Source organism: Procambarus clarkii, chromosome 40, assembly GCF_040958095.1.
Source record: "Procambarus clarkii isolate CNS0578487 chromosome 40, FALCON_Pclarkii_2.0, whole genome shotgun sequence".
NCBI lineage: Eukaryota > Metazoa > Arthropoda > Malacostraca > Decapoda > Cambaridae > Procambarus > Procambarus clarkii.
In genome coordinates this window covers 27,370,568-27,396,168 of record NC_091189.1, presented here as the reverse complement: position 1 = coordinate 27,396,168, position 25,601 = coordinate 27,370,568, and the positions used below count along the sequence as shown (strand labels likewise).

General features: G+C 54.0%; 1 protein-coding gene across 8 annotated transcripts in view; it reads left to right on the top strand.

The window, feature by feature from the left end:
- Larp4B (La-related protein 4B) overlaps positions 1–25,601 on the top strand; it is a 164,876-nt gene that overhangs the window by 10,144 nt on the left and 129,131 nt on the right. For 2 of the 8 annotated variants that reach the window (XM_069338889.1, XM_045742166.2), the window contains exon 1: positions 5,008–5,100. The exons of the other annotated variants lie outside the window; for them this stretch is intronic. In XM_069338889.1, coding sequence (XP_069194990.1) covers positions 5,092–5,100 — 9 coding nt within the window. In that variant the 5' untranslated portion in view covers positions 5,008–5,091. Of the gene's footprint in view, positions 1–5,007; positions 5,101–25,601 lie in introns of those variants that run through there. 8 annotated transcript variants of the gene reach the window in all.

Below are 25,601 nucleotides of genomic sequence, written 5' to 3'. Positions count from 1 at the left end.
GGGCCAGCCCTGCCTGGTGGGGGGTGGGGGTGCAAGGCCAGCCCTGCCTGATGGGGGGTGCAGGGTCAGACTGCCTGGTGGGGAGGGGGGGGGGTGCAGGGTCAGACTGCCTGGTGGGGAGGGGGGGGGGGTGCAGGGCCAGACTGCCTGGTGGGGAGGGGGGGTGCAGGGCCAGACTGCCTGGTGGGGAAGGGGGGGTGCAGGGCCAGACTGCCTGGTGGGGAGGGGGGTGCAGGGCCAGACTGCCTGGTGGGGAGGGGGGTGCAGGGCCAGCCTGCCTGGTGGGGAGGGGGGGTGGGGTGCAGGGCCAGCCTGCCTGGTCGGAGCGGGTCGGCCGAGCGGACAGCACGCTGGACTTGTGATCCTAGGTTCGATCCCAGGCGCCGCCGAGAAACAATGGGCAGAGTTTTTCACCCTATGACCCTGTTACCTAGCAGTAAAATAGGTACCTGGGTGTTAGTCAGCTGTCACGGGCTGCTTCCTGGGGGTGGAGGCCTGGTCGAGGACCGGGCCGCGGGGACACAAAAAAGCTCCGAAATCATCTCAAGATAACCTCAAGATAACCTGGTGGGGAGGGGGGGGGGGTGCAGGGCCAGACTGCCTTATGGGGAGGGGGGGTGGCAGGGCCAGACTGCCTGGTGGGAAGGGGGAGGGGGTGCAGGGCCAGACTGCCTGGTGGGGAGGGGGTGCAGGGCCAGACTGCCTGGTGGGGAGGGGGGGGTGCAGGGCCAGACTGCCTGGTGGGGATGGGGGGGGGGGTGCAGGGCCAGACTGCCTGGTGGGGATGGGGGTGCAGGGCCAGACTGCCTGATGGGGAGGGGGGGTGCAGGGCCAGACTGCCTGGTGGGGATGGGGGGGGGTGCAGGGCCAGACTGCCTGGTGGGGATGGGGGGTGCAGGGCCAGACTGCCTGGCGGGGAGGGGGGTGCAGGGCCGGACTGCCTGGTGGGGAGGGGGGGGATGCAGGGCCAGACTGCCTGGTGGGGAGGGGGGGGTGCAGGGCCACACTGCCTGGTGGGGAGGGGGGGGGTGCAGGGCCAGACTGCCTGGTGGGAAGGGGGGGTGCAGGGCTAGACTGCCTGGTGGGGAGGGGGGGTGCAGGGGTAGACTGCCTGGTGGTGAGGGGGGGGGTGCAGGGCCAGACTGCCTGGTGGGAAGGGGGGGGTGCAGGGCCAGACTGCCTGGTGGGAAGGGGGAGGGGGCGCAGGGCCAGACTGCCTGGTGGGGAGGGGGGGGTGCAGGGCCAGACTGCCTGGTGGGAAGGGGGGGGGGTGCAGGGCCAGACTGCCTGGTGGGAAGGGGGGGGTGCAGGGCCAGACTGCCTGGTGGGGAGGGGGGGTGCAGGGCCAGACTGCCTGGTGGGTAGGGGGGGGTGCAGGGCCAGACTGCCTGGTGGGGAGGGGGGGTGCAGGGCCAGACTGCCTGGTGGGGAGGGGGGGTGCAGGGCCAGACTGCCTGGTGGGGAGGGGGGGTGCAGGGCCAGACTGCCTGGTGGGGAGGGGGGGTGCAGGGCCAGACTGCCTGGTGGGGAGGGGGGGTGCAGGGCCAGACTGCCTGGTGGGGAGGGGGGGGGGGTGCAGGGCCAGACTGCCTGGTGGGGAGGGGGGGGTGCAGGGCCAGACTGCCTGGTGGGGAGGGGGGGGGGTGCAGGGCCAGACTGCCTGGTGGGGAGGGGGGGGGGTGCAGGGCCAGACTGCCTGGTGGGGAGGAGGGGGGGGTGCAGGGCCAGACTGCCTGGTGGGGAGGGGGGGTGCAGGGCCAGACTGCCTGGTGGGGAGGGGGGGTGCAGGGCCAGACTGCCTGGTGGGGAGGGGGGATGCAGGGCCAGACTGCCTGGTGGGGAGGGAGGGGGGCAGGGCCAGACTGCCTGGTGGGGAGGGGGGGTGGGGGGCAGGGCCAGACTGCCTGGTGGGGAGGGGGGGTGTGGGGGGCAGGGCCAGACTGCCTGGTGGGGAGGGGGGGGTGGGGGGCAGGGCCAGACTGCCTGGTGGGGAGGGGGGGTGCAGGGCCAGACTGCCTGGTGGGGAGGGGGGTGCAGGGCCAGACTGCCTGGTGGGGAGGGGGTGCAGGGCCAGACTGCCTGGTGGGGAGGGGGGGTGCAGGGCCAGCCTGCCTGGTGGGGAGGGGGGGTGCAGGGCCAGCCTGCCTGGTGGGGAGGGGGGGGTGCTGGGCCAGCCTGCCTGGTGGGGAGGGGGGGGTGCTGGGCCAGCCTGCCTGGTGGGGAGGGGGGTGCAGGGCCAGACTGCCTGGTGAGGATGGGGGGGGTGCAGGGCCAGACTGCCTGGTGGGGAGGGGGGGTGCAGGGCCAGACTGCCTGGTGGGGAGGGGGGGTGCAGGGCCAGCCTGCCTGGTGGGGAGGGGGGGGGTGCTGGGCCAGCCTGCCTGGTGGGGAGGGGGGTGCAGGGCCAGACTGCCTGGTGGGGAGGGGGGTGCAGGGCCAGACTGCCTGGTGAGGATGGGGGGGGGGTGCAGGGCCAGACTGCCTGGTGGGGAGGGGGGGGGTGCTGGGCCAGACTGCCTGGTGGGGAGGGGGGGTGCTGGGCCAGACTGCCTGGTGGGGAGGGGGGGTGCTGGGCCAGACTGCCTGGTGGGGAGGGGGGGGGTGCAGGGCCAGACTGCCTGGTGGGGAGGGGGGGTGCAGGGCCAGGCTGCCTGGTGGGGAGGGGGGGGTGCAGGGCCAGACTGCCTGGTGGGGAGGAGGGGGTGCAGGGCCAGACTGCCTGGTGGGGAGGAGGGGGTGCAGGGCCAGACTGCCTGGTGGGGAGGGGTGGGGGGGTGCAGGGCCAGACTGCCTGGTGGGGAGGGGGGGTGCAGGGCCAGGCTGCCTGGTTGGGGTGGGGGGGTGCAGGGCCAGACTGCCTGGTGGGGAGGGGGGGTGCAGGGCCAGACTGCCTGGTGGGGAGGGGGGGGGGTGCAGGGCCAGACTGCCTGGTGGGGAGGGGGGGTGCAGGGCCAGCCCTGCCTGATGGGGAGGGGTGGGGGGTGCAGGGCCAGACTGCCTGGTGGGGAGGGGGGTGCAGGGCCAGACTGCCTGGTGGGGAGGGGGGTGCAGGGCCAGACTGCCTGGTGGGGAGGGGGGGTGCAGGGCCAGACTGCCTGGTGGGGAGGGGGGGGGGTGCAGGGCCAGACTGCCTGGTGGGGAGGGGGGGGGTGCAGGGCCAGACTGCCTGGTGGGGAGGGGGGGTGCAGGGCCAGACTGCCTGGTGGGGAGGGGGGGTGCAGGGCCAGACTGCCTGGTGGGGAGGGGGGGGGGGTGCAAGGCCAGACTGCCTGGTGGGGAGGGGGGGGGGTGCAGGGCCAGACTGCCTGGTGGGGTGAGGGGGGGGGTGCAGGACCAGACTGCCTGGTGGGGAGGGGGGGTGCAGGGCCAGACTGCCTGGTGGGTAGGGGGGGTGGTGGTGGTGGTCGGGAGGGAGGCAGGAGGCTGCGGCAGGTGGTGGGGGGGGGGGGTCAGTAGTGGTGTAACAGTGTCACTCTCCCCTCTCCCCCCCCCAGCCCCTATTATTCCCACCCACCGAACCCACACTTCGTCATGCCTTGTCTTTCATTTCCACTCTCCCTTTCTCTTCACGCTAACTAAAGACAGGCGTCGTATTCCACATTTACAGTCTGTTTCCTAAATTTTCCCCATCCTCACTGTCACCTTGTGCCCCTTCTTCCTCTTCTCGCCTTTTGCCACCCCGTCCTTCCCTCTGCCACTTATCTTCCCTGCTCCATCTACGCACTCATTTCTCCTTACCTTTTCTCCCATGTCTTGCTACCCTTCCTCCCCCCCCCCCTCCATAAGCTCTGTTATGCCCCGCATGGTTGATCGCCAAGAAAAAGGTGTCCTGGTGTTATTGCAAGAAACGACGTGAAAAATGATTGAAACTGGTGTCACTAGCATAGTGTTGGCTCAGTGATATTTGTACACCATTAATCTTAATGTATTCCTTGCACGGCCACAAGTGTGAAGGCGTTGATGGTGAGGCGTTAAGATCGGCAGCGTCAGGCTCCACAGAAAGAGTAGCCAGTATTTTCTTAACCACAGACGTTAGTCATTAATTTGTCCTCCATACACTGGGTGGTTAGAGATCCCTTCTGCGTAGTGTTGGACTTTATTAAGCGCTCCATCACACAAGGTGGTTACAAGTGCATTTACAGTGTTGAACACCGTAAATTGTAAACTTGAAAGTGTTGAAAGCTATCGTGATGTTGTCAGTTGCATATAGTCCTGGGGACCATTCGGGCTTATTCGCATTTGTGTTCCTCACGTGCCCCCCAAAGAATGAGGTGATTTGATAAAATACCATGCCCTAGATTACCATCCGAGTGCCGGCGGGGGAGTGGTTCATATAGCTTCGGATATCACTTCCTTTTGTCCGGTCGTGATGGTAGAGTGGTTTATGGCGTCCTGTACATACCAGTTGCGTTGCTCCTGGCAGTATGGGTTCGAGTCACTTCTGGGGTGTGAGTTTTCAGTTTATATATATATAATTATATTATTATTAATATTATTATTATTATGTATATACAGTAAATATAAATGCATGCTCTATATGTTGATTGAGGTGTTGAGAGGCAGGACCAAAGAGGTAAAGCTCAACCTCACAAGTATGTGAGCACATGTACACACACATTCATTACGTAGTGTAAGAGGAGTAAGAGTAACTAGTAACTAGTATCATAGTATACAGTAACTAGTATCATTGAGCAGGTTGTAAGGTAGGTGCTGGTACAGGCTTAAGTTCTAGTTACATCACTCGTCACGTAACTGGTGCATTAAATACTAAATCTTTGGTACAAGTCCAGTATATATAAAGTATACTAAAGTGTTGAGTATTGTCATGTTTTTAGTCATCATGTGTGAACGTTGAGGGTCAGAAATGGGTTTGTTTGTATGGGACATTTGAGACTGTAATGAAGTAAGGCAAGCGGTGAAGGTGTGTGGTTGTGGTTGTCAGGTGGAGGGGTGGCGGCGGCACTGGACTTGTTGCGTCCCACCAGCACCGCCGCCACCCCTCAGTGTTGTTAGTGGTGGTGTTGGTGGGAGAGGTGGCATGTGCTCCTCCTCCTCCTCCTCTTACTGGAGCTGCCTTTTACACTTGTCACCATGACCAGGGTAATATATATTCCTAGTACTTCCACCTCTTGCTGCCACCTGTCTTACATGTACATCTGCTTCATGGGGTTATGGCAGCTCTACTCCCCAAGCCCGACCCGAGGCCAGGCTTGACTTATGTGAGTTTGGTCCACCAGGCTGTTGCTTGGAGCGGTCCGCAGGCCCACATACCCACCACACCCCGGTTGGTCCGGAACGTTTCTAATCTAGTTTTCTCTTGAAGATATCCACGGTTGTTTCGGCAATATTTCTTATAGTCGCTGGGAGGGTGTTGAACAACTGCGGATCTCTGATGTTTATACAGTGTTCTCCGATTGTGCCTATGGCACCTCTGCTCTTCACTAGTTCTATTCTGCATTTTCTTCCATATCGTTCACTCCAGTACGTTGTTATTTTACCATGTAGATTAGGGACCTGTCCCTCCAGTATTTTCAATGTGTATATTATTTGATATCTCTCTCGTCTCCTTTCTAGTGAGTACATTTTGAGAGCGTCGAGACACTCCCAATAATTTAGGTGCTTTATTGCGTCTATGCGTGCCGTATATGTTCTCTGTATTCCCTCTATTTCAGCAATCTCTCCTCCTCTGAAGGGGGAAGTGAGTACTGAGCAGTACTCGAGACGGGACAACACAAGTGACTTGAAGAGTACAACCATTGTGATGGGATCTCTGGATTTGAAAGTTCTCGTAATCCATCCTATCATTTTTCTGACTGTCGCAATATTTGCTTGGTTATGCTCCCTAAACGTTAGGTCGTCAGACATCATTATTCCCTAATCCTTGACATGTTGCTTTCCTACTATGGGCAAATTTGATTGTTTTGTACCCTATATTATGTTTAAGGTTCTCATTTTGACTGTATCTGAGTACCTGGAATTTATCACTGTTAAAGATGCTATTTTCTGCTGCCCAATCGAAAACTCTTAATATCTGCTTTTAGTTTTTCATTGTCCAGCAGAGGTAATTTTCATGCCATCTGCAAAGGATGATACGAATCTGTGACTTATTTGAGTCTATATTTGATCCAATATAGAAGGGGGGGTCATCAAGATGTAATCAGTCAATCAATTAGTAAATAATTTGTGGCACAAAGTAATATAACACTTTATACACATGGAAAATACTGGAGGGTCAGGTCCCTAATCTACACAGTAAAATAACAACGTACTGGAGTGAACGATATGGAAGAAAATGCAGAATAGAACCAGTGAAGAGCAGAGGTGCCATAGGCACAATCAGAGAACACTGTATAAACATCAGAGGTCCGCGGTTGTTCAACGTCCTCCCAGCGAGCATAAGAAATATTGCCGGAACAACCGTGGACATCTTCAAGAGAAAATTGTATTTTTTTCTACCACAGAGGTGGCCACACATTTACAATGCTAACCAGCATATATACATTTTCTTCTGTCCTCCATGGACAGGGTTAGAGATGTGTTCAACATATAGTTCAGGGATTTATTGAACAATCGACCACAGAAGGTGATTCGGTGCTTTTAAAATGCTAAGCTAACCAACATACGTAAATACATATGTACACAGATTTACGTATGCCCTATATAAAGTGTTCGAAAACTAAGTGCGCCAAGCCAGCCGGGCTGTGGTGGATACGTGGGCCTGCGGGCCGCTCCAAGCAACAGCCTGGTGGACCAAAATCTCACAAGTCAAGCCTGGCCTCGGGTCGGGCTTGGGGAGTAGACGAACTCCCAGAACCCCATCAACCAGGTATCACCTACACTGTTCCACCTGGTATTTGCTTGGACCTTTCCCACCCCGACTGAATGGTGCCCCCCACCATGGCCTAACTACTACCCCCCCCCATCACTAGATGGTGCCATCCACCTGGCCCCCCCCCCCCTCCCCCAGTCCAGCTGGTAGCATGTGCCCTTAACGTGTGGTGTAGGTAGACAACACCAAGACCAGACAAGACAAGGCTGGGAAACCCCAGTAGTATCGCAGCCCCTCGCTTGGTCCAACCTGTCCTCTTAAAAAGAACGTCGCTTTTGGCCGTTTGCCCGTATGGCCGAATTTGGACGTAATTTGAAATTGAAAAAAATATGAAAATAAATTTGGGATTTTTTTTTTCAACAGCAGTAAGTTAAGGGTCCTCTGATAGGTTAGGTGGGCAGGAAATTCTCATAAAGTTTCAAAACGTTATGAAAAACGTTAATTTAAAGTGTCCTCTTATAACCTCTGCGCGTACGCCGGACGGCTCAAATAGAAAACGGAACAGAACGTCACTTTTGTGAGTCGATTTCATTTCAAATTACGTCCAAATTTAGCCATATCGCGCATACGAGCCAAAAGTGACGTTCTTTTTAAGAGGACGGGTTGCTTGGTCACCTCTGCTCCTCTCCTAGTTTCCACTCACTCACTCACTCACTCCTTAATGGAAACAATATAGTATTTTAATGCAATTGAATAAAATACTTGTAAGTAAATATTCTTTCCTGATTCTCACACTTTGGGTTAGGACATTGTGAAACTAATCTGACTTTGTTGACTCAATTTGTAGAGCTTTGTGGGTAGGCGGGAAGCTCCATATTGCGGATCAAATCTTTATCAAAGTGAAAGTATATTGTAACGGATGGTATACAAAATGTCCTACTTTTAAGTTGCAATGAATATACATAGAGAGCAAATGATTATCAATGTATGGAAGACATGCCGTGTGTATTATACATGTAGCCAGCCAGGAAAACCTTGAGCGTGCCCAGCGACCAGTGCCTACCTGGGAATACCTACCCCCCCCCCCACCACCCTCCACCATCAAGGACCGTGGTGTTAAGGCCTCGGGGCATCACACTGCATCATTGGCCGCACCTGATTGGTTAACATTAACAAAGTTCTTGCGATGATTTCAAAGACTTGTTAATAAAGTAGTAAATATTTGCAAGACAGAAAATCTGAAGGTAATGTTTGGAGAAGGTGGCGGGGGGAGGGGGGGGTTGCCATGTACTCCATTGTTGCCACTTGGCCACCCTGCAGGAAGTGCCATCGGCTGCTCTATCAAGTTGCCTGTCTGGTGGGTTGGGGGAAAGTTGGGGGTGACATGAGAGCAGGTAGGGGGAGTTGGGGCAAGTTTAGAGCTGGATGTGATGAGGTTGGGGGGGAGTGGTTGTTGCTTCTTAGAGGGGGGGAGGGGGGTGAAGATAGGTCTATATGTGGTAGTAAGTGGGAGATTGTCTGCAAGTAGGACTTACTGACAGTACTAGACTATGGGAGGAACATTATGGGTGTTTCATCTACAGGGTTATAAACCCATGGACCCGTCCTACCCGCCGAATCCATAATTGCCAAAACTTATATTTTAAAATTCAACTTGCAAAAATCCCGGCAAATGGTGAAGGGGCGGATGTGGTGGACCTTTGACAAGCCGCCGGCTTCCTGTCCTTGTCGAGGAGACTAATGTTAGTGGCCCTCAGGTAAATTATGTGATGCAGCTTTGGCTACTAACATTTTTTATGGTGTTGTTGTTCCGAGTGCCTGAAACTAAGTTCAGAGTAGCACGGGCTATGTTGAGCCCGTAATAAATCTTATATCTTATATATACTAGGGGTAAGGATGCTCCCAGACGTAGGTTCGATTCCTCGTCACGGCCCTTGTGGATTTGTTCATTTACTAGGATATATTGTTGCTCTCCTGACAGGTATGCTTGTTTCTTAATGTGTGTTGTGCCTTTCCCTCGGTGTCCAGGTGTGTAACTTTCTAGTCATGTCTCTCACTCCTATTTACTGTAATGCTGATTGTCTAAAAATATAGTTTACTTGGTGCTACGAACAGTAGTAATTGGGTTTGAAGAGGGTGCATTTTGGACGGTACTCTGCAACACCGCTTGCACACGACATGTCTGGCCTAGTGAAGAATCAGGAGATACAGAGATACTAGGAGAAACAAAAAATCCCTGGCCAGCAAGGTGGCGACTCCCTCCTCCTTACCTGCTGGTAATTCCTGTCCCTTGGAAATCCCCAGTGAGGGTGGGATGGATGATGCTTCAGGGGGTTGTGGTGAAGTGTGGTTGTTGGCGTAGGAGCCTGGAGCTAATGGTTGTAGACACCTTGTTGTGAGGTTGTGGAGGGCAGTAATGGATTGTTGTGGTACTTTTATTTGGTTGTGGCAGTGGTGGTGGTTGTTGTGGTAGGGATGAATAGTGGTGCAGATGATTTATGTTGTGGTGGTGTGGTTGGGGGGGGGGGTTACAAGTGTGGGGGTGATCTTGTATGTAGATTGTGTCCGTAGACTGTTCAGGGTCTGCTTCTAACACTGACAGAGAAGTCCTAATCTTCTGTCGATTGTTTTTTCGTAAGGTTTTGCATAGGTTTCAACTTATTCGTATTTCTGGTGTGTGTACATTTGTATTGTTTAACATGTAAGCACTTTGTATTTTCACTATGAAATGTATCTGCAGTAATTGGGGGGGCTAGAGTGTAATGTCAGTTCTGTGACAAATATTTAATTGTGGTGGCTAAAGACTGGATGCCTTCGAGCCTGGCCTCGGGCCGGGCTTGGGGAGAACAACTCCCAGAACACCCATCAAGCAGGTATCCTCCCCGCACCACCCTCCAAAGGGAGCACAACCTAACGGCGTGGAATCCTACACTTGTCAACATTGAAGTCTATTGTGCATTTTGTGTGCAGATTACATACAACGGTATTATCTTGTGGTGTGTGGGATTACCGAGTATTTTTGTGGTATCTGGAGATGTATTGGTTTGTTCCGTTGCTATGTTGAGTGGTGGGGCTCCCGCTTTAGTCTTGCCCACTCGTATTTGCTTGTATGGTAAGCCTGTTTGATGTGAGGACCATCATGCCACAATACTGAGAACCCTTTCATGTTTACTCTCATCACAATGGTTGACCTTGAGTGTTTTTCCCCGAGCTTTTGGGTAAAGCCAGACATGAGGTTAGTGGGGATGATGGGTGCTTGAAGCTTCTCTCTTGTTCTATATTGCTTTGGGATACTCCGTGTGTTCACCTAGTTGTGCTTGCGGGGGTTCAACTCCGCTCTTTCCGCCCGCCTCAATTGTTACTAACTACAAAAAAAAAAAAATTCTCTCACTCGCACGCAGAGAGGAGGGGAGAGGGGGAGGAGGCAGCCCGTAACAGCTGACTAACTCCCAGGTACCTATTTACTGTTAGGTAACAGGGGCATTAGGGTGAAAGAAACTCTACTCATTGTTTTTCGCCAGCGCCGGGAATCGAACCCGGCGCCGGCGAGTGTGTGTGTGTTTACTATTTGTATCTGCAGAATAGAGCTATTAGCTCTTGAACCCCGCCTTTCTAACCAATTTGTTTCCTATATGTCTACTATATACATTCCTCTTACACGCGCGCGCACATCCCCAGGAAGCAGCCCGTAGCAGCTGTCTAACGCCCAGGTACCCATTTATTGTAAGATGAACAGGAACATCAGGGTGAAAGAAACTGCCAATTTTGTTTCCGCCTCCGCCGGGATCGAACCCGGGCCATTAGGACGACGACTCTCAAGCGCTGTCGATCCATCCATGAGGCCCTGTGTTTTGTGGTCGCCTAGTTGTGCTTGCGGGGGTTGAGCTCTGGCTCTTTGGTCCCGCCTCTCAACTGTCAATCAACTGGTGTACAAATTCCTGAGCCTACTGGGCTCTTATCATACCTACATTTGAAACTGTGCTACTCGGTTTCCACCTGTGTCCCTCTTCTGTACCCCCCCCCCTTATCTACCCTGTTTGCCTTATCTACCTCTGAGAATTTTGTAGGTAGTGATCATGTCTTCCCGAGGTCTTGTCTTCCAGTGTCATAAGGTGCATTTCATGCAGCCTTTCCTCGTAACGCATGCCTCTTAGTTCAGTGACTAGCCTAGTGGCATAACTCTGAACTTTTCCTAACTTTGTGTTGTGCTTGACAAGGTACGGGCTCCCCGCTGGGACCCGGGTGGGTCGGTGTGTGTGAGAGAGAATTAACCCCCGCGCCGGAGATTATAATGTCTTCTCCAGCTGCACGAAAGGTGTGCCGCGAGTGTTAGAAAGGTGGGGGGGGGGGGGTGAGGGGGTAGAAAATGGCAGGCTGGGTGTGTAGTGTGACCTTTAAGGGTTGACTAGCCAGTTGTGTGCCAGTGCTCCCACTTGCCAACATGTTGACTGGGATTAATTTCCCCCTCACCACCTTTCCAAGAAGAGATGACACACCAGTCATACGTCTTAAGACACTAGTGATCTCTAGGGGGGGAGGGGGGTATTGTTGCACACTAATGGCACCATTCAAAGCTGGAGATATTGTTGGCCTGGAGTGTGTGCAGCCTTACTGCTAGAATCAATTACAAATTAAAATAGTATCTGCTTAGAAATGTTAAGTCTGTACTCCCAAGAGCACAGACGAAAGATAAATAATAGTTCCACTTTAGAAATAGGAATGGTTCCAAATTGAATTTGAAATAAGTTTATTGAGGTAAAATACACACAAAGAGATGAAGAGGTTCCAAATGTTCGCGCAGAAATAACATCGCCTGAGACCATAAGGATGTGCACAATAGTCCCATTGAATAGCAGAGGTGCAGTAGGCACGCTGAGAGACAACTTTTACCACCATCAAAGGCTGTATAGGACTTTTACACTCCCTCTACACATATGGGGCATAACTGACCCGTCTTTCGCAATGTTCAAGAGAAGTTCATGAACACCTTCAAGCAGCCAAGCTGTGACTTACACGGGAGGCTGTGGTTGACTAGTGGTCAGAGACTGGGCCGCGGAGATGTTGATCCTGGGAATAATACCAGTAAGCTTGTACCAATCTCCTCCCCCCCCCCCCATCCCGTGTCCTGGTCGTAGACTGGTGAGAGGACTTCTCACCGTGGTGGGTGAGTAGTGTGGGGAGGGTGGTCCACCTGCCTGGCCCCCCCCCCCGCGGCCCCAGTGTCAGCCTGGCCCCCCCCCCCCCCGCGGCCCCAGTGTCAGCCTGGCCCCCCCCCCCCCCCCGCGGCCCCAGTGTCACCCTGGTTGTGCACTAGCCCATCCTTGTGTCAGTGGCCGCCCTTGCTCCTCCCCTTGGGGACCCGGTCGGCCGAGCGGACAGCACGCAGGGCTTGTGATCCTGTGGTCCCGGGTTCGATCCCGGGCGCCGGCGAGAAACAATGGGCAGAGTTTTTCACCCTATGCCCCTGTTACCTAGCAGTAAAATAGGTACCTGGGTGTTAGTCAGCTGTCACGGGCTGCTTCCTGGGGGTGGAGGACCGGGCCGCGGGGACACTAAAGCCCGGAAATCATCTCAAGATAACCTCCCTACTGCCCGCCCTTCCTACCTCACCTCTCATTGACTCAGGCACCTACACCCATCTGACATGTTGTTGTGGGTGGCCATATATGGCAACCGCTTGATCGATCACCAGTAACGATGTGGCAGTATCGTCACCTCTGCCCCCACCCCCCCCCCCAGCACCCTTGCCCTCTCCCCCCCCCCCTCTGCTCCCTTATAAGATGAACATTGTTCAACTGTGAAGACGGGAGGGCCTGCACACCCATAATTACACTTCTTGCAGCAAATATTGCTCTTATCATACTATAACATTTGTATTAAATATATGAACAGTCTCACACAATCTTTACAGTCTCCGTGGTGTAGTGGTAAGACACTCGCCTGGCGTTCCGCGAGCGCTATGTCATGGGTTCGTATCCTGGCCGGGGAGGATTTACTGGGCGCAATTCCTTAACTGTAGCCTCTGTTTAACGCAACAGTAAAATGTGTACTTGGATGAAAAAACGATTCTTCGCGGCAGGGGGTCGTATCCCAGGGACCGTAGGATTAAGGACTTGCCCGAAACGCTACGCGTACTAGTGGCTGTACAAGAATGTAATGAAGTGATAAAGCCTTGATTTAAAGCAGGCGTAATACACTCGTAATAGTTTAAAGTAATACGGGTTTTAATAATGTAAAGTATCCCTCTCTAAACAAAATATTGGCCTCCCATTTTTTATTGCGAATTCGCAACTTTCAGATCTTCAGCTCGCGAATTTGAGGAATTCAGATCTGGCAACTGTGGCTGGCTATTGGGGGGGGGGTGATGGCGTTATCTTGCTCCTTGGGGGGGGGCGTATGGTGGGGGGGTATGGGATGGCGTATGGTGGGGGGGGGGTGTGGATGGCGTATGGTGGAGGGGGGTGTGGATGGCGTATGGTGGGGGGGGGGTAGCATATGGTGGAGGGTGCGTGCGTGGGTGGGGGTGGCGTATGGTGAGGGTGGGGGTATTGTTGTGGTGGTGCAGGTTGGGGGAAGGGGGGGTATTGAGTACTATAGTGTCCGGTGTAATACTTGGGGGACAGTATGGTGTAATGGTTGTGGTGTGGGAGTGTGCCGTTGGTGCACGCGTGGTGGCAGTGTGGTTGACAGTTGTGGTCGATATGGTATATTGTGTGTTTAAGTAGAGGGGGTGGTGGGGGGGTGTCGCAAGGTCTGGTTCTTTCCGGTGGCGCCGTGTTTACAGTCTTGGCTAATGGTTAGCACTCGAGTGTTTAACATTTGTGTATCCCGCGTACCCGGGGCGGCTTGCGGGACAGTTGGTGTTAATGGGGGGGGGGGGTAAGAGGTGAAGATATAGGCATATATACCGCGGTGACACCATTGTTCAGAGTGTTGGTGTACCGGTCTCTCTCTGCAGGTTGTGTAGATTTGCCTGTGTGTATAACATGTGAGTGGTTGACTACTGGTGTTGGTGTGAGGGCCAGTCACTAGGTGGTGAGGTAGAGCCAGAGCTTCACATGACCAAGTCACCTTAAAGTTGTGCTCAGGTGTCCCTCTATAGTGTTCCCAGCTCCACCTATTTATAGTACTGCCATTGGCTGACACACTTCATCATTGTTGCCAGGGTCCTGTAAGCATGGAGCTCTCTACTACAGTATTTGTTGGTAGCCTTATGTCGCTGTGTGACACTACAGATTGGTGTATATTAAAGGGTGGGTGGTTTGATACTCTCTGCTCTGGTCGTCATTGTTTGGGTTTATGTCGTAAAGCAGGAGAGTTGTTCAATACAATGTAGAGGGTGCAGTGTTGGGTAGCAGGTGTGTGGGTGACCGCCATGGTTGGTGTAGGGTAGCAGGTGTGTGGGTGACCGCCATGGTTGGTGTAGGGTGACACCTGGGGGGGGGGCGGTGTAGTGAGAGTTAATGATAACACTTGTGGAAGTTGTGGTTGTGAGGGGAAGTGAAGGTATAGTTTCAGTACTGTTATTTATCACAGGCTACGGGGAAAAGTGGGCCCTGGCTCCTCGTGTCCCGCTTACTAAGGTTAACCTTTTGCAATATAACATAACTCTTCTAACGTTGCAATACTTAGTCAAATGTGGCTATAATGTTGTGGACGGAGGCAGCCTTCCAAGACTTGTTAGTGCATTACAGTTGTTGACAGTTAGGGCTAGTGAACTGGTGGGTATGGAAGAGTGTGTGTGTGTGTGTGCGCGCGTGCTTGGTATGGGAGTGGTAATGGCCTTGTTTACAGGACATGTATGATTTAAATCCAGTAGTATGATAGGTGGGTTTGTATGGCTGTGTATAGTTAAAACATACACTAATGTTTGTAACAAGTACCAGGTTGGCAGCGTGGCGCCACGGGTACAGTGAAGAGGTAGACCTCTCTTTCCCGTAGTCAGTGATAGGTAAGTTCCCTTTCACACTTGCTCTCCCAAGACGCCCCATCCTCCCCGGCCCCCGGTCACTTGAGGTAAGATAGAATCATTGTCTGGAGTGCCTTCTTGGATTGCACATTTGACTGGTCCTGTCTTGAGGTGTAATCACTGTTGGCATAAACAGTAGACGTGCCAGTGGTCAAACTGTGGCCCTCGTGTCATGATGGCCGGGTGAGGGTAGAGAAACACAGTGGTGGTGTAGTGGTGATGGTATAAGATGGTTGGTAGCCAGGCCTTTATATTTCCCCAGGTGTGGGCGCGTGTGGGGAGTGTCTGGGGGGGGGAGGGATATTTGGCGCGCACTTGCTCTGGTACTCACCTAGTTGTGCTTGCTGGCTTGAGTTTTGGCTCTTGAAGAGCGGGGAAGAGGGGCAGATGTGATCATGCACTCTGATATAAACACTTTCCGAAAGACGATGATGCCACGTTGGTAACTCAAATTTGTTATTTAGTTATTTTAGTCAAGTTGGCTACTGTTGTCTTGTATAGGTCTACCATTGTCTTGGTGTTTGATGGTTCAAAGGTAAGGGCGTCGGGTGTGTCCCGTAGTCCATGTTATGGTCTATACTTGCCATTATCATGGTCTCACTATGCATGTGTACTGGGTATACATTTCACGCCCCGTTAGTGCACACACGGCCAAATGCAACTGAACTAGTGATTCGTTTTATACGGGAAGATTTTTTGGGGTAGGGGGGGGGGCGTGGAGGAAGAGGGTAAAGATTAAATCGAGACGTAAGGGAGAGAAGTGGTGGTGTGAGTGGACGATAAGACATGTGTTGTAAAGGTGACAGTCGGTGGAGTGTTGGCCTTCACCTGACACAGTACACCTTAAACCTCTCTTTACCAAGAATGGTTTTCCCTCTATCTTTTGTCTATCTTCTGACTGTCGTCTTTGTTTTTTTTCTGTTTAAACAGTGTAAGAAGTGCCGCCGTGACTGAGGTAAGATGCACAGGTTTCTGAAGTGTATCCATGTATGGTTGGTGAGTGTTGGCGGCGGTGGTGTGGTGTATACCGGCGGCCGTGTCCTGTCACACTGGCCACGAGGAAGGCCATCAACACAGTGCACGCTTAGCTAATAGTCCTCGACAATTGTGGCTATCAATTACTAATTTGATAATCAAACCAATTGTAGCAGTCAGCTGTCGGTGACGAGAATAATAACCCGGCTATAACAGAGGACTCCTCAAAGGTGCTGTGCCACAAGGTGGAGGGGGGGGCAGGACCAGTGCCACAAGGTGGGGGGGCAGGACCAGTGCCACAAGGTGGAGGGGGGGGGGCAGGACCAGTGCCACAAGGTGTAGGAGGGGCAGGACCAGTGTCACAAGGTGTAGGGGGGGCAGGACCAGTGCCACAAGGTGGATGGGGGGCAGGACCAGTGCCACAAGGTGGAGGGGGGGCAGGACCAGTGCCACAAGGTGGAGGGGGGGGGGGCAGGACCAGTGCCACAAGGTGGAGGGGGGGCAGGACCAGTGCTACAAGGTGGAGGGGGGGGGCAGGACCAGTGCCACAAGGTGGAGGGGGGGGGCAGGACCAGTGCCACAAGGTGGAGGGGGGGGGCAGGACCAGTGCCACAAGGTGGAGGGGGGGGGCAGGACCAGTGCCACAAGGTGGAGGGGGGGGCAGGACCAGTGCCACAAGGTGGAGGGGGGGCAGGACCAGTGCCACAAGGTGGAGGGGGGGCAGGACCAGTGCCACAAGGTGGAGGGGGGGCAGGACCAGTGCTACAAGGTGGAGGGGGGGGCAGGACCAGTGCCACAAGGTGGAGGGGGGGCAGGACCAGTGCCACAAGGTGGAGGGGGGGGCAGGACCAGTGCCACAAGGTGGAGGGGGGGCAGGACCAGTGCCACAAGGTGGAGGGGGGGGGGCAGGACCAGTGCCACAAGGTGGAGGGGGGGGGCAGGACCAGTGCCACAAGGTGGAGGGGGGGGGCAGGACCAGTGCCACAAGGTGGAGGGGGGGGGCAGGACCAGTGCCACAAGGTGGAGGGGGGGGCAGGACCAGTGCCACAAGGTGGAGGGGGGGGCAGGACCAGTGCCACAAGGTGGAGGGGGGGCAGGACCAGTGCCACAAGGTGGAGGGGGGGGGCAGGACCAGTGCCACAAGGTGGAGGGGGGGGCAGGACCAGTGCCACAAGGTGGAGGGGGGGGGCAGGACCAGTGCCACAAGGTGGAGGGGGGGCAGGACCAGTGCCACAAGGTGGAGGGGGGGGGCAGGACCAGTGCCACAAGGTGGAGGGGGGGGCAGGACCAGTGCCACAAGGTGGAGGGGGGGGCAGGACCAGTGCCACAAGGTGGAGGGGGGGGCAGGACCAGTGCCACAAGGTGGAGGGGGGGCAGGACCAGTGCCACAAGGTGGAGGGGGGGCAGGACCAGTGCCACAAGGTGGAGGGGGGGCAGGACCAGTGCCACAAGGTGGAGGGGGGCAGGACCAGTGCCACAAGGTGGAGGGGGGGGGCAGGACCAGTGCCACAAGGTGGAGGGGGGGCAGGACCAGTGCCACAAGGTGGAGGGGGGGGCAGGACCAGTGCCACAAGGTGGAGGGGGGGCAGGACCAGTGCCACAAGGTGGAGGGGGGGGCAGGACCAGTGCCACAAGGTGGAGGGGGGGGGTAGGACCAGTGCCACAAGGTGGAGGGGGGGGGGTAGGACCAGTGCCACAAGGTGGAGGGGGGGGCAGGACCAGTGCCACAAGGTGGAGGTGGGGCAGGACCAGTGCCACAAGGTGGAGGGGGGCAGGACCAGTGCCACAAGGTGGAGGGGGGCAGGACCAGTGCCACAAGGTGGAGGGGGGCAGGACCAGTGCCACAAGGTGGAGGGGGGCAGGACCAGTGCCACAAGGTGGAGGGGGGCAGGACCAGTGCCACAAGGTGGAGGGGGGGGCAGGACCAGTGCCACAAGGTGGAGGGGGGGGCAGGACCAGTGCCACAAGGTGGAGGGGGGGGCAGGACCAGTGCCACAAGGTGGAGGGGGGGGCAGGACCAGTGCCACAAGGTGGAGGGGGGGGGCAGGACCAGTGCCACAAGGTGGAGGGGGGGCAGGACCAGTGCCACAAGGTGGAGGGGGGGGGCAGGACCAGTGCCACAAGGTGGAGGGGGGGCAGGACCAGTGCCACAAGGTGGAGGTGGGGCAGGACCAGTGCCACAAGGTGGAGGGGGGGCAGGACCAGTGCCACAAGGTGGAGGGGGGCAGGACCAGTGCCACAAGGTGGAGGGGGGCAGGACCAGTGCCACAAGGTGGAGGGGGGCAGGACCAGTGCCACAAGGTGGAGGGGGGGGCAGGACCAGTGCCACAAGGTGGAGGGGGGGGCAGGACCAGTGCCACAAGGTGGAGGGGGGCAGGACCAGTGCCACCATTGAACAGTAGGCCTAGTGTAGTAAATGTGCATGGCCCTACGCGCGCATAACCATGTCTGTAGTGAAAATTACTATATATATTTTTGGGAAAGAGGATTGGGGTGATTTTTTTTTTTGTGTGAGAGAGGATTTGCTGTATGAACTGGATAATTTGGTGAAATGCGAAAACGTTTGGTATTTTATATTTCCCAATTTGATAATGTATACACTATTTTGTATAAAATTTTTGATAATTTGTATACACTATGCATACTGCATAGTGTATACAGCACCTTAAGGAAGTAGGTGACATCTGATAATTAGGTTTTTAAAACAATAAAACGTTAATTGTAAGTTTCATTGAGCATGGTTATTAGTGTGTTTTAACGGGTGTTTGTATTTACAGGTGAGTGGCGGTTGTGTGGGAGCGTGAGGAACATGTGGGGTAAGTGAGAGGTGAACATAGGCCCTCCTCTCCAGCAGTGTACACCGCGTCTTGACCTGTAGCTCCCCTTATCACACGACTGGTGTCGTCAATGTCATAATAGCTGGCAACATTGACGCCTTATCCAGTGTTGTATTGACGGGGTCCTCAGGTTAGGCTCGGACAGTTTAGTGACGTTGTGAAGCTGGAGAGGGCGGGGCCGCACTCCTGTTTACATCATTTAGATTAGTTAACATGTGTTGTAAGTAGCGGGTGGCGGGCGTGTGCACCAGTATGTGGCTGACGCACATGTTACAGTGGGCCGCCTACCTGGGCGGGGGGACCTGTCGGTGTTGAGGGCATACAGCAGTTACGCCATACACGCGCCTCAGACGGCACCACAGAGCTAAAGATGAAACCTCCCGCAAGCACAACTAGGCGAGTACACTCACAGAAGAGGATTGGGAGGGGGGGGGGAGGATATGTGACTACATGAGGGGCAACTAACTCACATAACACTAAATTCAAAGATAACATTCAGACCAGAAACAGGAGGACATGTGTGACCGACAGTGTGGCGTGTACATGTAACCTTCATGTATGAACATTACACATGTTGATATACATGTGACTATCACCAACCAAATGTCTGATCAACCAGTCTGTAATATGTCAGGCTGCGAGCAGCCGCGTCCACCAGCCTGGTTGACCTGACTACAAACTGGGAGGTCTGGTCGGAAACCGGGCCGCAGGGTGGTTGATACTTGGAACCTGCACTAGGTACACAAGATAGACTATTTAACCCCCCCCCCCCCCGCCCCCCTTCTGCCCTAACACTGACAAGAGAGGCAGCTTAGTGTAGCCGCAGCTCCAGCCTGACCTTTCACCGAGTACACTCCCTTTTTGTGGTAATCGACCCAGACGTAAAATTGGAGTGGTTTAGAGAAATGAAAAACTCGTAATATTGACGCTTCTAACGTCTAATAATTGGCTCCGCTAAGTTAGGTGGGTTACCTTGACATGGTTTCGGGGCTTAGCGTCCCCACGGCCCGGTCTTCGACCAGGCCTTCTCGTACCTTTCATGTAAGAGAGAAAAGAAAAAGGGCAAATATTGTATACAGTATGCGTAAGGGCTACTGTACCTCCTTGGGCAGCATTGGTTCTGACGCTTCTTGTTTGGTTAAACTGCGGCATTTTTGACGGAGATGAGAGAGAACAGGCCGGCCACACCAACCATATGGCCGTGGACATCTTCCAGAGAAAAAGAAGTGCCGGACCAACCGGGCTGTGGCGAATATGTGGGCCTGCGGGCCCCTCCAAGCACCAGCCTGGTGGACCAAGCTCTCACAAGTCGAGCCTGGCCTGGGGCAGGCATTAGGTCAAAGGAAGCGTGCCCGGTTATATCCGTTCCATTCGGGAATCGAACCTGGAATCCCCGATTTGAGTGTCACTTAGGGAAGTGTAATAGGAAGTAATAAATTAATATTAATTTTGGTGAGTATTGTGATGGTGGTGATGAAGGCTGCTGTACACTACAAGGAGTACAGCACCCCAGCAATGATCTGGTGACGGGCATTAACGTGAAGCACAGTCACCTACACCACACAAAATATCAAGTACGCTATTGGCAATTTTAATTGAAATGTATTTCAGCTTTTAACATCCATTAATTGTAATATAAAACATTTTGTTCAGTACTGAGAATCTACCTTGCCTTACCTTGAGGTGATTTCGGGGCTTAGCGACCCTGCGGCCCTGTCGTCGATCAGGCCTCCTGGTTGCTGGACTGGTCAACCAGGCTGTTCGACGCGGCTGCTCGCTGCCTGACGTATGAATCACAGCCTGGTTGATAAAGTATCCTTTGGAGGTGATTGTTAAGTTCTCTCTTGAACACTGTGAGGGGCCGGCCAGTTATGCCCCTTATGTGTAGTGGAAGAGTGTTGAACAGTCTCGGGCCTCTGATGTTGATAGTTCTCTCTGAGTACCTGTTGCACCTCCGCTCTTCAACGGGGGTATTCTGCACATCCTGCCATGTCTTCTGGTCTCATGTGATGTTATTTCTGTGTGCAGGTTTGGGACCAGCCCCTCTACTATTTTCCACGTGTAAATTATTATATATCTCTCCCGCCTGCGCTCAAGAGAATACAGATTTAGGCTCTTTAGTCGGTCCCAATAGTTTAGATGTTTTACTGAGTGGATTCTAACAGTAAAGGATCTCTGCACGCTCTCCAGGTCAGCAATTTCTCCAGCTTTGAAAGGGGCTGTCACTGTGCAGCAGTACTCCACTGCAGAGAGTACTAGTGTCTTGAAAAGTATCATCATCGGTATAGCATCTCTAGTGTGAAAGGTTCTTGTTATCCAACCTGTCATTTGTCTTGCAGTTGTGAGGGCTACTTTATTGTGTTCTTTAAAGATAAGGTCTTCCGACATGAGTACACCCAGATCCTTTACATTGCCTTTCCGTTCTATGTTATGATTTGACTGAGTTTTGTTCGTAGTTTCCGTTTTTATATTTTCATTTTTTCCGTAGCTCTGGAATTTATCTTCGTTAAACACCATATTATTTTCTGTAGCCCATAGATAGACCTGATTGGTCAATCAACATAGAGGATTGCAGTGTCCTCTGTTGTCTACTCTCATAAAAATCCTAGTGTCATCTGCAAAGGATGATGCAGTACTATAGGTTGTGTCCTTGTCTATCCCAACGATAACTAAATACTAATTAATGATTAATCAAATCGAAATTCTGTAGTTGCCAGGTTATCAAGTTTGATGGAAGACGTAGGGGAGACATAATTACCCTGTACAAAATACTCAAGGGATAGACAAGGACAGACTATTTAGCAAGGGGGGTACATGAATGCCAGTGGATTAAGCGTTAATAAGAGGCGAGACCCTGATCAACCAGGCTGTGACTCGTAGGTCAGGCCGCGAGCAGCCGCGTCCAACAGCCTGCTTGACCAGTCGAGCAACGAGGAGGCCTGGTCGATGTCCGGGCCGCGGGGACGCTAAGCCCCGGAACCAAGCGGAAGGTATAGAAGAGTAGGTATACACAAGAGCGGGCTCTTGGGTCCCGCACATACACCAGTAGGCGAGTACTGGGACACCCCAGCACACGTGGAGGGTGGAGGTGTGGGGGGCAGGAAGAGTGGTCAACCTGCGGCTGCCAGGTGTGTACACTGTTGTGTACACACCTGGCATCACCAGTGTCCTGGCTAACTGTGTAATAGTCTCCTGGTGTCCGCTGGCGGATACAAGGCCTATTTGTATTGCCAGAATACATGGCAATACAATGAGTCTTGTATTATATGAATACAAGACTTGTTTGTATATACGTTGAATATTATTCAAGGCAAGTCTGGATAGTTTGAGGTAAGAGTAATGTAATAAAGACGATGATAACGCGCACTAAGTCTTGAGTGCTTACATCACCGTCATGGATGGACGGATCCTGGAAGTGGAGCGGGGCGCAGTGTGACCGTCTCCGGACCCGTGGTGGGGCCCGGCCCGCTGTCTCTACCGGACCCGTGGTGGGGCCCGGCCCGCTGTCTCTACCGGACCCGTGGTGGGGCCCGGCCCACTGTCTCTACCGGACCCGTGGTGGGGCCCGGCCCACTGTCTCTACCGGACCCGTGGTGGGGCCCGGCCCGCTGTCTCTACCGGACCCGTGGTGGGGGCTGGCCCGGGGCCCGCTGTCTCTACCGGACCCGTGGTGGGGCCCGGCCCGCTGTCTCTACCGGACCCGTGGTGGGGCCCGGCCCGCTGTCTCTACCGGACCCGTGGTGGGGCCCGGCCCGCTGTCTCTACCGGACCCGTGGTGGGGCCCGGCCCGCTGTCTCTACCGGACCCGTGGTGGGGCCCGGCCCGCTGTCTCTACCGGACCCGTGGTGGGGCCCGGCCCGCTGTCTCTACCGGACCCGTGGTGGGGCCCGGCCCCGCTGTCTCTACCGGACCCGGGTGGGGCCCGGCCCGCTGTCTCTACCGGACCCGTGGTGGGCCCGGCCCGCTGTCTCTACTGGCCCGTGGTGGGGCCCGGCCCGCTGTCTCTACCGGACCCGTGGTGGGGGCCCGGCCCGCTGTCTCTACCGGACCCTTGGTGGGGCCCGGCCCGCTGTCTCTACCGGACCGTGGTGGGGCCCGGCCCGCTGTCTCTACCGGACCCCGTGTGGGGCCCGGCCCGCTGTCTCTACCGGACCCGTGTGGGCCCGGCCCGCTGTCTCTACCGGACCCGTGGTGGGGCCCGGCCCGCTGTCTCTACCGGACCCGTGGTGGGGCCCGGCCCCCTGTCTCTACCGGACCCGTGGTGGGGCCCGGCCCACTGTCTCTACCGGACCCGTGGTGGGGCCCGGCCCACTGTCTCTACCGGACACACACACCAACGTTCACCCACCTGGGGGGAGGGGGGGGGCTTCCGTCAGCGGACACGGGGGGGGGGGGGGGACTAAATAGAATTGTCTATTTAAATCTGTAGCTAAATATAGATGCGTGTTAACGTGTTGTGGCTTTTCGTTGGGGACCATTGATCGCCGAACTATCAACAGGTACGTAGGTAGGTCATCCTTTGCAGATAGCACATATGATTTTCATGAGTACACAACATAGAGGACATGCAAAATCCTCAAACTGATATAACTCCCATTATTCAACGGGCCACAAATGTCAAAAGTTTCAGCTACCGCGCCGTGTGTGTGTGTGTGTGTGGGGGGGGGGGGGGGGTGGACATCAAAACTGGTATCGTATACAAAAGTATATTATAGAACGAAAAGGCAATATAAATGATTTTGAATTCCACATGCGTGGAGGCCTTACGTCTAAACAAAAGAAAGTAGATGTTAGAGCTAAAATAAAATGGGGTTCGGATGAGGTTTAAGACCATAATTGCCGGACTAATGATACTTTTAAGACGTTGGTGCTCTCTTGGGTTGAATATTATTGCACACTATAACTGCCCAAGGTATAATCCAGGTCACAGTGAAAGCTGGAGACATTCTTGACCTAGAGACATTGCAAAGATCTCTAGACTGCCTGAATCCTCTTATAATTATCGGGACCGCTTAAAATGTTTACATCTGTATTCCCTAGAAAGCAGGCAGGATAGATGCATAATACATTGCACGGTAAATCATGAGGGAGTGGTTGTAAATGTTGACACGGAGCTGCCACAGACGAGACGAGGCAGCATGGCAGGAAGTGCAGTGTATCACGCGTGAACAACAAAGGTGCAACATGTACACTTGAGAGACTTGATCAGTATCAGGGCACCACAACTTTATCAACACTTCATGTACACTGGCGGGACACAACTGGCGGATCTGGCGGTGTTAACAAAGATAACTTGACTAACACCTCAGGCGGCCCCTCCTTATAAACAAAGGTCAACAGTGCCCGCCAAACACCAGCTGTTTATGAATGAAAACGTTTACACACTACTCACAACTGATGACGTCACAACACTTCCGGAACAAACTTGTTTATTTTTTTTATTTCTATTTATTATTTATATGCAAGAAGGATTATTATGTTTGAGAGTATATAGCAATGATAATTTTACATTGTTGTAGTGCTTCACTGACGACTTGTGTTGGAACCACAACGCTGTAAATGCTTCACCCACGTACTAAAAATACAAATAATCGTCAACAGAACCAAAACACCTAACATAACCATTGCCTAAATATTTACAATATGCTAATATAAATAATAATAATTTTATAAATGATTACATTCCTGTTTTGAATGAAGTGCATGTTAAAATTGATGAATGTGTCTTTGGGGGGGTCGACCGCTGGATGGAATGGACTTGGTCTGAGGACGGGTTGCCTAAGGCTACCTATGGTTCAGTAGCCAGGGTGGCAGCAGGTACATTTAACAGCCGGGTTGACCAGACCACCGTGTGTCCTGACCACACACGGGTTACCCGACTAGTGCCGGGTACCGCTGGTTACCCGACTAGTGCCGGGTACCGCTGGTTACCCGACTAGTGCCGGGTACCGCTGGTTACCCGACTAGTGCCGGGTACCGCTGGTTACCCGACTAGTGCCGGGTACCGCTGGTTACCCGACTAGTGCCGGGTACCGCTGGTTACCCGACTAGTGCCGGGTACCGCTGGTTACCCGACTAGTGCCGGGTACCGCTGGTTACCCGACTAGGGCCGGGTACCGCTGGTTACCCGACTAGGGCCGGGTACCGCTGGTTACCCGACTAGGGCCGGGTACCGCTGGTTACCCGACTAGGGCCGGGTACCGCTGGTTACCCGACTAGGGCCGGGTACCGCTGGTTACCCGACTAGGGCCGGGTACCGCTGGTTACCCGACTAGGGCCGGGTACCGCTGGTTACCCGACTAGGGCCGGGTACCGCTGGTTACCCGACTAGGGCCGGGTACCGCTGGTTACCCGACTAGGGCCGGGTACCGCTGGTTACCCGACTAGGGCCGGGTACCGCTGGTTACCCGACTAGGGCCGGGTACCGCTGGTTACCCGACTAGGGCCGGGTACCGCTGGTTACCCGACACCCCCCTATTGAAATAAGTTATGTATGTGAAATGAGCACTGTATCAATTGCTACCCAGTCTCCCAATCTTTATGTACCCAATCTGAACATCTTTACCATTGTGATCATTGCTGTCTTATATGTGCTGTCAATCTGCTCTATGGTGTCTATTAACCTTGTTTAAATTACTAATCAAGCTGTCAATGTAATCAATCAGAGCTTTAATATAACAATGTGCTTTAATATACTTACTTATCTCTCTCATCTCATTTTTCTCTTGCAATGTATCTTTATCATTTATCAATTCTGATAGAAATTACCTACTTAAAATTATCTGCTAGATTAAGGACCTGCCCGAAACGCTGCGCGTACTAGTGGCTTTACAAGAATGTAAATACTGTACTATCCAATGTATTCTCACAAACCCAATGTACCTTCTTGTATATATATAAATAAATAAATCAATAAGTTTAGAGGTAAGATACAGACAAATGGATGAGGTAGCTGAAGTTATCCTCGCCCCTGATCAACAGCCTGGTTGATCAGTCCAGCAACCAGGAGGCCTGGTCGACGACCGGGCCGCGGGGACACCAAGCCCCGGAA